Raw genomic sequence first — 15,484 nt, 5'->3', positions numbered from 1 at the left:
AACATCTGGCCAGTGCTTGTTAGCCTTTAAATCTTACAATAGTATTTGCTGGTTTTAGACTGTACTTATTATTCTATCCCACAGGAGTTTCGGGAAATCCCTTATCTGAAGAAATTTAAGTGTAAGAAGCAGGACAGGGTGTTCCCTCCAGATGCTGGGACTGGGAACTCTGTGCCTCCTCCCTCCGCATCTGCTCCTCCGACAGAGACGGTGTCCGCACCCAGAGGTGGGCAGCTGGCCAGGCATGGCTCGGGGAGGTCGGGATAGTGGGTAGGGCTATTCCCAGCTGGACAAATGTGCCAGTCCCAACAGGCATGCTGTTCTACTGCCCCCAAGCAGGCAGAGCTCTCCTGGTAAAAAACAGCATAGCAGAGTCTCATGTGCTTCATCTTCCCAGCGCAGGTAGATCCTGTGGTGGGTTACCTGGGGACATGGGCTTGAGGTCCTGGTTGGTTTCTATCAAATCATTTGGGGTATTTGTTGATGGTGAGGAAATTATGTGTTTGCAAGCTGAAGTTTAAAGGCCAATGTTGCAAAATGTGTCCCAAGGGAGATCTGCTGTGAAGTGCCTTCTTGCTTGGTTTTGGTTTCTTGGGGAACATCCAGGGACCTCCATAATGCCGGATACTCCATATCGTGTTAGGTTTTAAAGGCAAGAGTTTTTTTCGGGGTTGGTTGGTTTATTTTTTAGGTCCCCCATTGGGATTTGGCTTTACCAAACACTGATTCCCTTTGTGCAAAATAGATATGTTCTCTCCGGCCCACAAACTGGCAAAAGGTTGGACTCCAGAAATTCCGTGTAGGCTGTTGGAATGAGATGCATGCTTTGCTGGTGTAGCATGTCCACTAAAAGCAATGCTGACTTCTTATTCACCCTTTTTAGCCCTGGGCATAGTTTTGGGAGCAGGGGATTATTGTTACTTGGTGAAAAGGACAGGAGTAATTCTGCGCAGCTGATTTTAGCCAGATCATGTTCTTTCAACAAAGACGACAACCCAGGTCTTGCTTCTGAGTGGCAAGTTGATTCCAGCTCCAGTGTGCTCTAAAATTAAACTCAAAACATTGACCAGAATTAAAGCCATGTTACTTTGTGAGCAACCTAACTATTCTGAGTTGTGGGGAGAAGAAGAACCAAAATCCTCAGCTGGTCAGCCAGAGTTGATAGCATTTATCTTTAGCAGTGCAGATACGCTCTTAGACGCTTGCCACCTGCATTGCAAAGCGTTAACGTGAGGATGTGATGGAGTCTCAGATGGTTCCTGACTTGTTACAGGGTTTGTGTAGTATCTGTCTGTAAGATCAAGACTCAGATGTACTGTCATGCATGAACACTGTTCCTTGAGAGATAATACTCTTTCTCCAGCCCTTCAAAACCAGATTTCCTTTTGAAGAGGCAGGAGCTTTCACGTTACAGTGAGTTTCTCCCATGCTGTCCAGGCATCAAAAGAAGAGGAAAGCAGAGTCTCTAGTAGCACAGTGCTGAAGCGGACTGATATTTTTTGTTTAAATTATTATTTTTCTCTCTTAAAAATCAACAACAAAACCAATGACAACAAAAAACACAGGCAGACAAATAACATATCTACACATTAATTTCACGTGTCTTTCATAACTTCTGTATGTTGGTGGGTGCTGAGCTCTGTTGCCTCTCCTAGGTGAAGAAGAGATTTCTCCCACTTGCTTAGCACAGGTCAGACCTGTTTGTCCCCCTGCCAGCTGGGCTGCTTGTACTGAGTGAGGGGGGATTCTGTCCCTTAGTGTGTGTTCTTTGTCCCAGGGGCTAACGTGCTGTGTTATTTCTGAACTCCTAGACAAACCGCTGACCAATATGAAGATCCTGGTTCTTGGAAAACTGTCAAAGAACAAGGAGGAGGTGAAGAGCATTGTGGAGGACCTGGGGGGAAAGATGACGACGACAGCTAACAAGGCCACTCTGTGCATCAGCACGCAGAGTGAGCAGCCGTGCCTTGGTTACTGGGAGCACTGGTAGCAGAGTTGGGTGGATTACAGAGGATATACATCCCCGGAGCTGTCTGGGGATCAGTGTTTGGATTAGGGGGAGTGTTTTGTGTGTGCACATGGCCTTGGTGTGCTTGGAAAAGCAAAGACAGGTGTGTGCTGTTTAAGTTTTGCTTACCTAGCTTGTTAACCCTGTGGGTTGTACCGTAAGGCTCTGTTGGGTCTGCAGTGATGGAGATCAAGTCTGTATGCAGACCATGGTGGTGTGCAGGCCACCCTTGTTGGGATGTGGGGTGCTGGGGCTGTCCATCCTTGCAGAAACCGCAGAGCTGACTGTGGGTGCCTCAGGGCAGTTTTTTTCCGCTGGCAACTTAGGGTTTGCTCCTGCTCCCTGTTGGAGTCGAGGTACAAGCTGGCTGCTGAGATAGGAGATGCTCCTACCTGCCGGAAGGTCCAAGAGGGACTGTACAGCCCCAGCCCAGCTCTGGGAAGCGGGACCTGCCAGGTAGAACAGTAGTGTTCCTGCTCTAGCCCAGACTGCAGCTTTGAGCCAGTAGGGATTTTGCTCTCCAAAACCATGATGAATCTAAAACATGGTGGAATTTTGTTTCCACAAGGCATTGCAGAGCCCTGAATCATGGCCAGAGGGAAGGGCTACAGTCTGAAACCTTGCTGATGCTTTTTTTTTTTTTTTCTATTTCCCACCCTACTTCTGCAGAGGATGTGGAGAAAATGAGCAAGAAGATGGAAGAAGTGAAGGCGGCCAAAGTCCGTGTAGTCTCAGAGGAGTTTCTTCAGGATGTGAAATCCTCCAGCAAGGACTTTCAGGAGCTTGTGTCTCTCCATGCGCTTTCACCTTGGGGTGCAGAGGTGAAAATGGAGCATGAGGAAATGGCCGTGGATGGGAAGTGCAGCAAGCCCCCGAGTATGAAGAGTGCTGGGAAGGTCAAAGAAGAACAAGGTGAAAACAAAGTGGTTGTTTCTCCACAGGCCTGTTCAATGCTGTGCATGCACAAAGCAAACCTGGGTATAATCTGTCCTTGCTCTTTCCTTGAGTTCTCTGCCCTTTTTCTGGTAATAAATTTAAATAATGAGACCCCAAAGCAAGACTAGCTCTAAGTAAATGTAAAGCTCTCTCCTCAGCTGGCTCTTTTTTCCCCTAGTTCTGTCTCACTTCAGAGATCTGTGCTGCATGTGCTCAGGCTCCCTGACATTGGATTTGTTTCTTCCTCATAACACGCCAGCTTCCCTGCCAGTTTCGGTCAGTGTTGCAGCTCCAAGGAGGTGCTGGGACACAGAGATGCGACAGTCACTACTGTGGTCCCCAAGGGGTGTTAGCGAGTGAGAAAATATCAGGGTCCAGAGCAATTATATTTTTTTAATGGAGGAGGAAAAATATCAAACACCAGTGACATATTCCTCACCAATGCCATAGAGAGCTTGTGTTAATAATGCTGGGCAGCAAACAAAACCATCAGATCTGCTCGCTTATATTCAGAACACGTTCTTCTCTGTGTCCTCCACGTGTAGGTTTCTGTTATACAATTGTGTGTGTTATTGCCAGACTATCTCACAGCAGCAGCATCTCCAGGGGACCTGAACACCCCTCAAGCCCTGTGAGGTTTTTAAATCCCACTTAAACACAACCACAAATGTGACTTTTACCTGCACAGCAAGTAAAGAAAAATTATATGGCCCATCCTTTGGGGCCAGAAGGAAGAAGATAGAATCTGGGGAGATCTTATTTTTCATATAATTGGTGGGGTGGGGGCTGTGAATTGTCTGCTAAAGCTGGGGAAAAAAAGCCATTGAAGTCATGGTGCTCATAGACTGGGAATCTGATTTGAAGTTTCCTGAGGGTGATAATTATGCAAATTGAGAATTTAAATGTTTCAAGTCAGACTGTGTTGCCGGCGTAGGGAAAAGATGAACTGTCTTTTGCTGCAGGACCTAGCAAGTCTGAAAAGAAAATGAAGCTAACAGTGAAGGGTGGAGCGGCAGTAGATCCTGATTCGGGTGAGTGATAACAATGCCTGCGCCTGCACCACCTACAGCCTTCAGGATTTGCGATCATTTGCAAAATGTTCTTCTGTGAAAGGATAAGGGTTCCATGAAAGGAACATGAATTTTTAAACTGTTTTCTTTCTTGCTGTCAAAGGAAGGATATTGATTGACATCCAGAGCTGGATATTCCAGGGTTTTCTAGCGCAGCTTTTGGAAGGACCACTTAAACTAAGGAGTGCACATTGTTCAGCTTCAGTGGTGTCTGTCATTGGGTGAATAAAGGTGCAGCCAGCAGAGGCCACGGGTCTGGCATGGGCACCTGCCCCTGAACTCTTTGGGGGCAGCTGATGCTGCTCTCCAAACCTATGATGACAGGTGGTGTCCTGAGAATTCGTACTGCATCCAGAGCCAGCATTTGGCTTTTCAGTCCATTTGCTAACATGACACCTGTATCTCTCTTGAGAATTCCTTCAGCCAGTCACGCAGTGTTAAATACTAGATCTTAGATGGTCCTTTATCAAAAATTACAATTTTTTTTCTGTAGTTGCGATTGATGTTCCCTCTTGTCTATCTAAAGATGCATGCTCACAATGTATTTAAATAAAACATGCTTCAAGTAGTTTTGAGTGAGCACATGGTCACTGTTTTTTGCAGTATTTTTGTTAAGATTCACGCTACTTTGTGAAGCCTTTGGGTGAGCACGAATACAGGAAGGAGACCTAAAATGGCAACCTCCTCTGCATTCTAATTTGTTTCTTCTCTGTAGGTTTGGAGGATTCTGCTCATGTCTTTGAAAAAGGTGGAAAGATTTTCAGTGCAACCCTGGGCCTAGTAGATATTGTGAAAGGAACAAATTCCTATTACAAACTGCAGCTGCTAGAGGATGACAGAGAGAACAGGTGAGTTTCATATTCTCTAGAAAGGCTTCGCTTTTTTTCCAATAAATATTGGATTTTTGGCATCTACAAAAGCAAAATATGAACAATCTGCTCAGAGTGGAGGCATTTTTTTGTGGTGTGGATGAAACCTAAGTTGGGAGGTGAGTTTGTGGAATTGCAGCCCTGCATGCTGGGGTGAGTGAGGTGTGTACAGTTGGTGTCGTTAGGACAGGGTTAATTGGCCAGCAGGAGGGCCAGAGTGCTCTCTGCCTCAGGGCTGCCCTTGAAAATACAGAAGCAGAATTTGGTGAAGGTTCCTCTGTTCTAACATCAAGACCCCATATGTGAATTTGGCAATGGTGGGAATCTTTCCCATATTCTCCAACTTGAAGCTTCACAATTAGAAGACAAAAGTAACCTTGGGAACCAAAACCAGATTCTGGCTATTCTGCCACAATGTAGTCCTGAATTGGGTGCTCTGAGGCTTAACAAAATGCACCAAAATGGTCAGGGGACCATCATGTGTTTAGCTTACCAGTCTCATCAGACATGGCAGAGCCATCCAGTGGTTTTGTTACTGAACACAGGTAAAGAAGTGGAGAGGGTTCTTCAAAATGAAACTGCTCCTCCAAGCACATAAGGATGCACAGGAATCTAGAGGAGCTGATGGCTGTCAGCAACAGCCCTGGTTCAGTTCTGCATTTATTGCACTTTACCATGTCTGCAATAAGCTGTTGTTGCTGGTTCTTGTATGTGGAGTGTGTGTCTGGATCTGTGATTCAGTACATGGTGGGATGTCTGTGCCTGCGTTCCAGCCTGGCAAATTGGAAAAGCTGATTGAGTGTATAATAGGGAAGCTCACCCGAGGTGGTGTTAGCAATAAAAAATACTCGAGTTACTACTCAATACTTGAGTTTCTCTAAAAATCCAAACTCTGGGACTTGAGGCTTAAAGATATGTGGTGTTTGCTTTTCAAATATATGATCCCAATAGCCTGAAAATTTGTATTTGTTAAATATTAACACTGAAGAGATTCTAGCCTCTCTATTCCTGCTGTATGCACACGTATCTGTAGGGCTGGTGTGTTGACACTGGGCAATTTTTCACCCCACTATTTCAACATATGCTCAGTGATGGCTTTTCTGTTGCTCTCCTGCAGTTGCTGACAGAGTGTCTTCCATAAAATGGTATGCAAATGGCTGATGCACACGTGGTTGCATGGTTGCTGCAGGATCAGTTTCATTTGGATTGAAATCTGGAGCCAGAGTATCTTATATCTGTTCTTATGTTTTACTTCTATAGATACTGGGTGTTCAGATCTTGGGGTCGTGTGGGCACTGTAATCGGGAGTAACAAGCTGGAGCAGATGCCATCGAAAGAAGATGCCGTTGAACACTTCTTGAATTTGTATGAAGAGAAAACTGGAAATTCATGGCATTCGAAGAACTTCACTAAATATCCCAAGAAATTCTACCCGCTGGAAATAGATTATGGGCAGGTAACTCTGCAGTGTCCCTGTGCCAGGTGGAGTGTTGCTCAGCTGTGTTCCTCTGACTGTTCTGTTCAGTGCTCACTGCTGGATCACTCACACTTCACTAACCTGTTGAATGAAGTGCAGGTGCAACTATTGCATCTTGGTGCTGCAGAAAGAGCTGTAGATCAAGAGGCGTCGTGCATTAAAATAGATGTGTTGAGGAATGAAGTAGTTTTCTGTTGTCAAGTCTGAAGTCCCTTGAGTCCTCGTTCCTGTTTACTCTCTAATTCTAAGTATATGAGTTTGACCTTATTTGAGCTGTCATTTCACATAGTTCCTGTCTGAAAACACCATTTTCTTATGTTTAAATAGATACTTTTCATCTGTCTTCCGCATCCAAAATCCTCCCAAACGGTGAAGTGGCTCCTATGCAGCATTCTGCTTAGTGCACATATTGAGCAGGCTGAGAAAGAAAAATTATGTGTTGACAGTAAGATTTGGCGATTCAGACAGCTATGCTAAAGAAGAATTCTCTTCCTTCTGTCCAGTGGGGCTCTGCATGTTTATTTAAAGGCATAACCATAACTTAAATTATTTTCAGATGAAATAGTTGAATGCTGTTAATAGCTATAAAGATACCAGAGAACATATTTTCAAGACATTGCATTTTTCTGTGGTCACATTACCGGATGTTGTCTTTCAGTGCAAAGTACTTGCTGCTTAGCTTTATTTCTGGAAATTTGAATATTGCAGCATTGAAGTGTCTGTACACTGATATTCTGAAGCATCTGGCAGATGCTTTATTGGTGCAATGCTCTATCCGTGAAAGCATCTAGGTGGTATTATGGCTAATTGATGATTCCTATATTCATCTGTAAGAGTTTTTATTACAAAAACTTAGTGAAATTACCTATTACCTCTCTATTTTGTCATAAAAGCAACGAAGTAAACAGACATTTTTTCATTTCAAGGTCTCTATACAACAGAAGGCTTGCAGAAAAAGTTACTAATATTGTTGCTTGAGGTGAAGCAGAGATGCACAAGGAGTTCACGTTCCCTTAATTCTACTTATATTTTACAGTGCCACCTCTTGAAAGAATATCTGCCAAATTACTGAATAGGTGGATTTTTAAATCCTCTTTGTTCCAAACTGTCAAAACAATGTCCCACGCTCCCCATGAACTTCTGGCTAGTCATAGTATGCATATACAAAATTGGTTTTGAGTTGTTACCATGGCAGCCAGCCTGTTACTTTTATCCTTTGTGATTTTTGCTAATTTTGGTACTATTTTTACCTCCCAGGATGAAGAAGCTGTCAAGAAACTGACAGTGGGTGCTGGGACTAAGTCAAAACTTCCTAAGCCAATCCAAGACCTTATTAAGATGATCTTTGATGTGGAGAGCATGAAGAAAGCGATGGTGGAATTTGAGGTGACCACACATGTTCATGTTACTCGCCTCTAACCTTCCTTTCTCTCTTTACGTGTCACTTGTACAGCCAGAAGCAAGTTCTTTGCAATGCAGGGTGCATCATACTTCCCAGAAGTCTGTGTGAATTTCACATCAGCCTTAAAGTAAGAACAAGAGTCTGACCAGAAGTTGCCAAGCACTGGGAATAGTAACTTAGCTACGATGTGCACAGTTCTTAAAACATGGGGGTCTTCTTTGTTCTTCAGTGAGGAATGTCTGTATCAGCATCTTCAAGTTAACAAGCCTATGGCAAACTCATCTGCCAGTCCTGGCATCAGCAATCATTCTAATGTGTGGGATGGTGGTGGTGGTGTAGTTTTTTGTTTGGTTGGTTTTTGGTTTTTGGTTTTGGTTTGGTTTGTTGGGGTTTTTTTTGTGTGTGGACGGTGAACCACATTTGGGGGGGGGATGGCAGCACTACCACTAATTAAGGTAGCAACTGAACATTCAGCTCAGACTTGAGAAATGCTGCCAGTTGATACATGCACTTATGAAGTGCCTTGACAAAGTCTAGATCCTCTTCTGAATGGGGCCAAACTTGAGATTTTGTTGTTGTTGTGTTTCACATTTGTTCTAATGATGCTCTGTTTTTATTCATTCTTCTTTCTGCAATGCTTCTTGATCCATGCTTCTCACAGGTTTTCAGAGAGTGGTGTGGTAGTGTCATCCATCTCTCCTTACATGGGAACAGTTTTACTGGTGTTTAGAGATAATGTAGTTTGTTTTAATGCAGCCATTCAGACTGGGTTAATTCTAAATAACTAATTTCAGTTTTCTTCTGCCAGCTTAGTTATCCTGCTCTAAGGCTTTGTATTTAATCAAGTGTTGTTTGGTCTCAGTATTAGTATTTTGTGTATCTACTTTTCAGAACAGGCTTTGCACCATTTCCTACAGCTTATCTGAAAGCTTTCAGGTGGCTTGCCTAACATTTTGTAGTACTGTGGGTTAATTGTGTTCTCCTGTATCTTCAGTGGTTCTTTATATCAAAGTCTTCTAAAATAATAATTCTTAGTAACTGGAAGTGGGTAAAGACTCTGAACTGTGCAGCATCTGATGTCTTCTGGCTTTGTAGAGCTCTGTTGAAAGTATGTTAATTCACACCAGCTGCAGATCTGGAGGAGACCTGGGAGTCCAGATGGGCCTGTCTTCCTGTTAGATTTATCTTCCTGTGCTGTTGCTGCTGAACAGCTGTTTTCCGTTAGAGGAAATAATGTTTTTCCTAGTTAGAGGTTTCTGTGCATCCTCTTAAAACAGCTGCTTGCTTCCTTTAATCAGCCTGATCTCCAGTATTTCATTCCATCAAGGTGCTCTCACTCTGGCAAGACCATAGCAGATTCTTAGTACTCATCTTACATGATAATAGATTTATCTGATGCATTTCTCTTCCCACTTCTAATTGAGATTTCGAGAGTTTTACCTCACTGAGCATACAGGGGTTTCTTAAAATTATCTGTGTCATTGCCTTACATGAAAAGGCCAGTGAGAGGCCTGAATCTGCTCTAGTGCTGTGTCTTCTGTGTGGGTGGAAGGCAAACATCTCCCTTGCCCCTCATGAGAGCCTTGGTGCACACATCTGTGATGTGGAGCTAATTCCTCATGTTACAGAATCACACAGAATCACAGAATGTCAGGGATGGGAAGGGACCTGGAAAGATCATCCAGTCCAATCCCCCCACCAGAGCAGGAACACCCAGACAAGGTTACACAGGAAGGTGTCCAGGTGGGTTTTGAATGTCTCCAGAGAAGGACACTCCACAACCCCCCTGGGCAGCCTGTTCAGTGCTCTGGCACCCTCACAGTGAAGAAGACTGTTCTCAAATATAAGTGGAACCTCCTATATTCCAGTTTGTACCCGTTGCCTCTTGTCTTATCATTGGTTGTCACCGAGAAGAGCCTGGCTCCATCCTCCTGACACTCATCCTTTATATATTTATAAACATGAATAAGGTCACCCCTCAGTCTCCTCCAGGTTAAACAGACCCAGCTCCCTCAGCCTTCTGTCATATGGGAGATGCTCCACTCCCTTCATCATCTTTGTTGCCCTGCACTGGACTCTCTCCAGCAGTTCCCTGTCCTTCCTGAACTGAGGGGCCCAGAACTGGACACAATATTCCAGATGTGGTCTCACCAGGGCAGAGTAGAGGGACAGAAGAACCTGTCTTGATCTACTAATCACCTCCCTTCTAATACACCCCAGGATGCCATTGGCCTTCCTGGCCACAAGGGCCCAGTGCTGGCTCATGGTCATCCTGCTGTCCACCAGGAGCCCCAGGTCCCATTCCCCTGTGCTGCTCTCTAACAGGTCGTTCCCCAACTTATACTGGCACCTGGGGTTGTTCCTGCCCAGATGCAAGACTCTACACTTGCCCTTGTTCTGTTTCATTAAATTTTTCCCAGCCCAATTCTCCAGCCTGTCCAGGTCTCACGGAATGGCAGCACAGCCTTCTGGTGTGTCAGCCACTCCTCCCAGCTGGGTGTCATCAGCAAACTTGCTGATAGTGCACTCTATTCCCTCATCCAAGTCATTGATGAATATATTGAATAGTACTGGTCCCAGTACTGACCCTTGAGGGACTCTACTATATACAGGCCTCCAACTGGACCCTGCTCCGTTGACCATGACTCTCTGGCTTCTTCCTGTCAGCCAGTTCACAGTCCACCTCACTACCCAATCGTCCAGTCCACACTTCCTCAGTTTAGCTGTGAGGATGCTGTGAGAGATTGTGTCAGATGCTTTACTCAAATCAAGGTAGACCACATCCACTGCTTTGCCATCATCTATCCACCTTGTTATGTCCCCATAAAAGGCTATGAGGTTGGTCAAGCACGACTTCCCCTTGGTGAAGCCATGTTGACTGCCCCTAATGACCCTCTTATCCTTGATATGCCTTGAGATGGCACCAAGAATAAATTGTTCCATCAGTTTCCCAGGGATGGTGGTGAGGGTGACAGGTCTATAGTTATCTGGGTCCTCCTTCTTGCCCTTTTTGAACACTGGAGTGTCGTTTACTTTCCTCCAGTCCTCGGGCATCTCTCCCTTTTCTCACGACTTGGCAAAGATGATGGAGAGTGGTCCAGCAATGACCTCAGCCAGCTCCTTCAGCACCTGCAGGTGCGTCCCACCTGGACCCATGGATTTATGGATGTCCAGATTGCTTAATTGGTCCTTAACCCAGTCCTCATCAACTGAGGCAAACTCATCCATTTTCCTGACTTCCTCTGGGGCCTCAGTGGTATGGGGCTCCCCAGGACAGCCTCCAGCAGAGTAGACAGAGACAAAGAAGGCATTCAGTAACTCTGCCTTCTCTGTATCTTCTGTCACCAGGACACTCACCTCATTCATCAGTGGGCCTGCATTGCTTCTGGTGTTAGTTTTATCTGCCATGGATTTGAAGAAGCTCTTTCTGTTGTCCTTGACCCCTTTCGCAAGGTTTAATTCTAAGGAGGCCAAGCTCAGTGTGTCTGGCAGTAACTGCAGTGTTGTTTAGTCCCAGCCCCTTGGCTGCTCTGCTCTTTTGATCCATCTAATGACAAAGCTTTGGATGCAGTTTAGCTTTATATTAGCTCTGCAGGACTCTGTTCCTCTCCTGTGACTCACAGGAGACACAGACTCCAGCCCTTTGGCTGCGTGTCAGCTCTGTAAGAGGTTAATTACTCAGTCACATGTATTGGTTTATTGGTGTTAGTGCTTACATGTTAGTTTATTGGTTTGTATAACTTATAGTTAGTATAGATGTCCACAACTATTCTGCACATCCAAGTTAAATGGTCCATTTTACGTGTCCTTTGTGATTTTTTTCAGCTAATCATTGGATAATAACAGAAATGGTACTCAACAAGAAAGCATTGGCCTCAAAAGATTAGGAGCTACAAATGTATTGCAAGTTATCTTTCGTTAGGTTATTAATCTTGGCTTTGTGATTCTCATGTCCCCAAGACATGATTAGCTTTGAAGCCTGCCTTCTCTCTTCCAGTCCATCTTGGCTCTTCTTAGTATTTGACTTTATGTATGTTTAGCTGCATCTAAAGGTGGAAGTTCTCCTACACTTAGTACAGGATGGAAGTCTCCATACAAAAATCACTTAAGGGCTTTCACACTAGTCTGTAGCTTGGAAGAACCTTCTGAGTTCAGAAGCATAAAGCTGGGTTTCCTAGCTCCATAGTGAATAAATGATGTGGAACTTATCCAGGTGGTACAGGATATACATGGTTTCATAGAATCTTCTGTACTTAAGCTGAATCTTAAATCCATCAAGTTAAGTAAAATCTAGTTTGACGCCTGCAGGGTGTAGGGTGAGTACTGTCAACAGTCCAGATGGTGTGTGTATGATCTTTGTCAAAGAGTCCATTGGACTTGACTTTTGTCAAATGTTTTTGCATTCAGATGGTCCTTAACTACACAAGGATTTAATGCAGATCTGAAACTCTCCGAAGACCCATCAATATGCAAACAAAAGCAACATAAATTAAATGAGTGGATAAATGCAGGCAACCAAGACATTGCTTTCAATTTAGCTGCTTTTTTTATGGTTCGTTTTTCATTTATGAATATGAAGCATCTTATAACCTCTTTGCGCTTGACTGTTGATAATTGTAGGGTAAAGTTGGAAGAAGGTGTCTAGGTTGTACCTATAGACACAGATGATCTTATGAACCAGAGTAACTTCATTCATTTTGCTTCTTTGCCAGCCTGAAAAGTATGGTTACTGAGGTGATTGAGGAATCCATGTGATACCAGGTCAATATTAAACTTCTAGTCAGATGCTCAGTACGCTATCTTTGTGTTGCCCTAGCATGCATACTTGGTTTCCTATTGCAGTGTTCGTTTGTTCATAGGGTGTCTTCTCAGTTACATGCACTGTCTTTCTGACATTGTTCCTCCGATCCACAGAGATTAATACCAAGTCTGAAATGTTTCTATTTATTGTATGGTCAGTCTTACCAGGATGGAGGGATTTGTTCCCTAGGAGCTAGAGAGGGAATGCTGCAGTGGTTTCAGTGTAGTAAAATCCTGTTTTAATCATTTAAATCTTCATCAGATTGACCTACAGAAGATGCCATTGGGAAAACTGAGCAAGCGACAGATCCAGAGTGCCTACTCCATCCTCAATGAAGTTCAGCAGGTGAGCATGAAAGAAATGTTATAGCAAGAGGGGAATTCAGAAGTTGTTATGGGCTCAGAATGGGATGAATGCTGAGCTATAGGTACAAAGATCCATGTTCTCTCTTGCTGGAGAAGGGGATGTGGCTTCCACGGTGTGCTGGGTTGTTCCCTTCACTGTTTTACCAGTTTGGACAGTACTTTTGTCTTGCACACTTTGTAGCACAAACTTCAGGCTGGGCCAGACATGGCTCATGATTGAGCAAATGAAGCTGGTGTCTTGATCTAGTAGTGAGCTGGTGGTTCCACCCCAGGGAAGTCTGTCTGAGGACAAAAATAAAAGTTGACACAGGAAAGGGTCTGGCTTGATGATATTACTGTATTTACACATCATGATCTGCCTGACAAAACATAGATATTGGAAATTTTACTTCAATTGTTAGAGTAGACCAGAACCTTGCTAAGGGCATGAGTCCTTTCCATATCCAGAAGCCTTTATTTTGCCTTCCAGAAACATAATCTCCCTTAGATTTTTCTTGTATCAGAAATTCTTTATATTTCTGTGCAAGTACTGTGCGTTACTACACGCAAAACAATTAAATAGAATTGCCCTTTTTAGTTCTGTGAGAGTTTCAGCATTAACATTATTTGCATTGCTGCTTTTGTGTACTGGTAATCAAGTAACTTTTGTGTATATTGCTATGGAGACTTAATTAAGATAATTTCCTTGGTGCTTATTGTCTTGTCTAGGCAGTTTCTGACAATGGTTCAGAATCCCAGATCTTGGACCTCTCCAACCGCTTCTATACTCTGATTCCTCATGACTTCGGGATGAAGAAACCACCTCTCCTAAATAACTTGGAATACATTCAGGTATTGACTGGAAACAGTATGTGGTTTGCAGGCAACAGGTCTGATATCAGACATCTAACACAGAGAATTTGTGAGGTTTTAAGACTTAACTTAACCTCATGCTTCTATGAGGTTAAGCTTGTTTTTCTTCAGAATATCTTTTTGTTTGTTCATGTGCATAAATGTGTGTATATGGTCTCCTGAAAGGAGGTTGTAGCATGGAGGGTGTTAGTCTCTTCTCCCAAGTAACAAGGGGAAATGGCCTCAAGTTGTGCTGAGGAAGTTGAGATTGGATATTAGGAAAAATTCCTTCACAAAAGGGGTTGTAAAGCACTGGAACAGGCTGCCCAGGGAAGTGGTGGAGTCACCATCCCTGGAGGTGTTTAAAAGATGTGTAGATAAGGCTCTTAGGGACATGGTTTAGTGCTAGAGTTGGGTTGTGGTTGGACTATATCTTGAGGGTCTCTTCCAACTGAAATGATTCTATGATTTTATGCATATACAAATATATATAAGGTGTTAGAAGATACACATATATATATATATGTTATATATTATAGCCTATTTGTATATATATGTGTATGTGCATGTATATTTTAGTATATTTAAGGATATATATATATTAGAAAGGAAGAAGGTAATGTGTTGTTAGATGCCAGTGTGTGGCCAGTGATTTCACCTACGCTTTTATGACTCGGGGTATTCCAGATTTATTCTGAACATGTCAAAGGTACTAGTAAAATAACCTCTTTAAATTCTTCAGGCTAAAGTGCAGATGTTGGACAACTTGCTTGATATTGAGGTTGCTTATAGCCTTCTCAGAGGTGGAAATGAAGATGGAGATAAAGACCCAATTGACATCAACTATGAAAAGCTTAAAACTGATATTAAGGTAAAGGAAATAAAAGGAAATGAGTGAGTGTGAATACAAGCTGATGTCCTGTTAGTTTGGAGTATAAGAAATCACATAATCTCTAAGTGGGCAAATGTATTGGCATGAGTTCAGTGAAGGGTCACTGAGATGGTTAAGGGGCTGGAGCACGTGTTGTATGAGGAGATGCTGAAAATGCTGGGGCTTTTAACCTGGAGAAGGCAGAGGGGATACCTTATTGATATCTATGAATGCCTGATGACGAAGGGAGTAAAGAAGACAGACTCTCTTCAGTGGTATCCAGTGACAAGAGGTGATGGGCACAAATTGAAATACAGGAAATTGTATTGAAACAAAAGAAAAAGCTTTAGTTGTTGATGTTGTTTGGTTTGGGGTTGGTTGGTTTGCTTGTTTATTGTGAGGGTGGTCAGACACTAGAAAAGGCAGGGGAGTTGGAAATCATCTCTATTTCCAGAGGTGCCTTCCCATCCGAGACATCCTGTTGACTGAGTGCTGTCTGTATATATTCTCTAGCTGGGAATATCAACCTAAATGATAAAGAAGGCTTCAAACGGGGATTTGCAAGCATGTGGTGGATGATATGTTATAAGAAGACTGCTAGTTAAAGAAACTTCTCTTGTTTGCCTCTTTGCAGGTTGTTGACAAAGATTCCGAAGAAGCCAAGATTATTAAGCAATATGTGAAAAATACTCATGCTGCTACTCATAACGCATATGATCTCAAAGTCGTGGATGTAAGCTGGGCAATACTGGGGTTTCAGTTTGTGACGATGGACTCTTCTAAGTCAACTTGTTCAGTTTCCTTTTGAGTAACTTATCTAGTTTCCATTGCTGAAGGGATGGTTTGATAGACCA

At 43.3% G+C, this 15,484-nt stretch overlaps 1 protein-coding gene across 2 annotated transcripts in view; it reads left to right on the top strand.

Annotated features, from left to right (window-relative positions):
- PARP1 (poly(ADP-ribose) polymerase 1) overlaps positions 1 to 15,484 on the top strand; it is a gene marked incomplete at both ends in the record, with an annotated part of 34,941 nt that overhangs the window by 14,907 nt on the left and 4,550 nt on the right. The window contains 11 exons of one of the 2 annotated variants that reach the window (XM_080342721.1): positions 85 to 226; positions 1,812 to 1,952; positions 2,678 to 2,931; positions 3,918 to 3,975; positions 4,730 to 4,862; positions 6,144 to 6,339; positions 7,618 to 7,746; positions 12,825 to 12,908; positions 13,637 to 13,759; positions 14,502 to 14,630; positions 15,265 to 15,363. In XM_080342721.1, the coding sequence (XP_080198847.1) occupies positions 85 to 226; positions 1,812 to 1,952; positions 2,678 to 2,931; positions 3,918 to 3,975; positions 4,730 to 4,862; positions 6,144 to 6,339; positions 7,618 to 7,746; positions 12,825 to 12,908; positions 13,637 to 13,759; positions 14,502 to 14,630; positions 15,265 to 15,363 (1,488 nt within the window). Of the gene's footprint in view, positions 1 to 84; positions 227 to 1,811; positions 1,953 to 2,677; positions 2,932 to 3,906; positions 3,976 to 4,729; positions 4,863 to 6,143; positions 6,340 to 7,617; positions 7,747 to 12,824; positions 12,909 to 13,636; positions 13,760 to 14,501; positions 14,631 to 15,264; positions 15,364 to 15,484 lie in introns of both variants that reach the window. The other variant, XM_080342720.1, reaches the window with a different exon arrangement.

This window comes from Nesoenas mayeri, assembly GCF_963082525.1.
Source record: "Nesoenas mayeri genome assembly, chromosome: 3".
Taxonomy (NCBI): Eukaryota; Metazoa; Chordata; class Aves; order Columbiformes; family Columbidae; genus Nesoenas; species Nesoenas mayeri.
The sequence above is the reverse complement of the archived record's forward strand: the minus strand, read 5'-3'. Positions and strand labels throughout refer to the sequence as shown.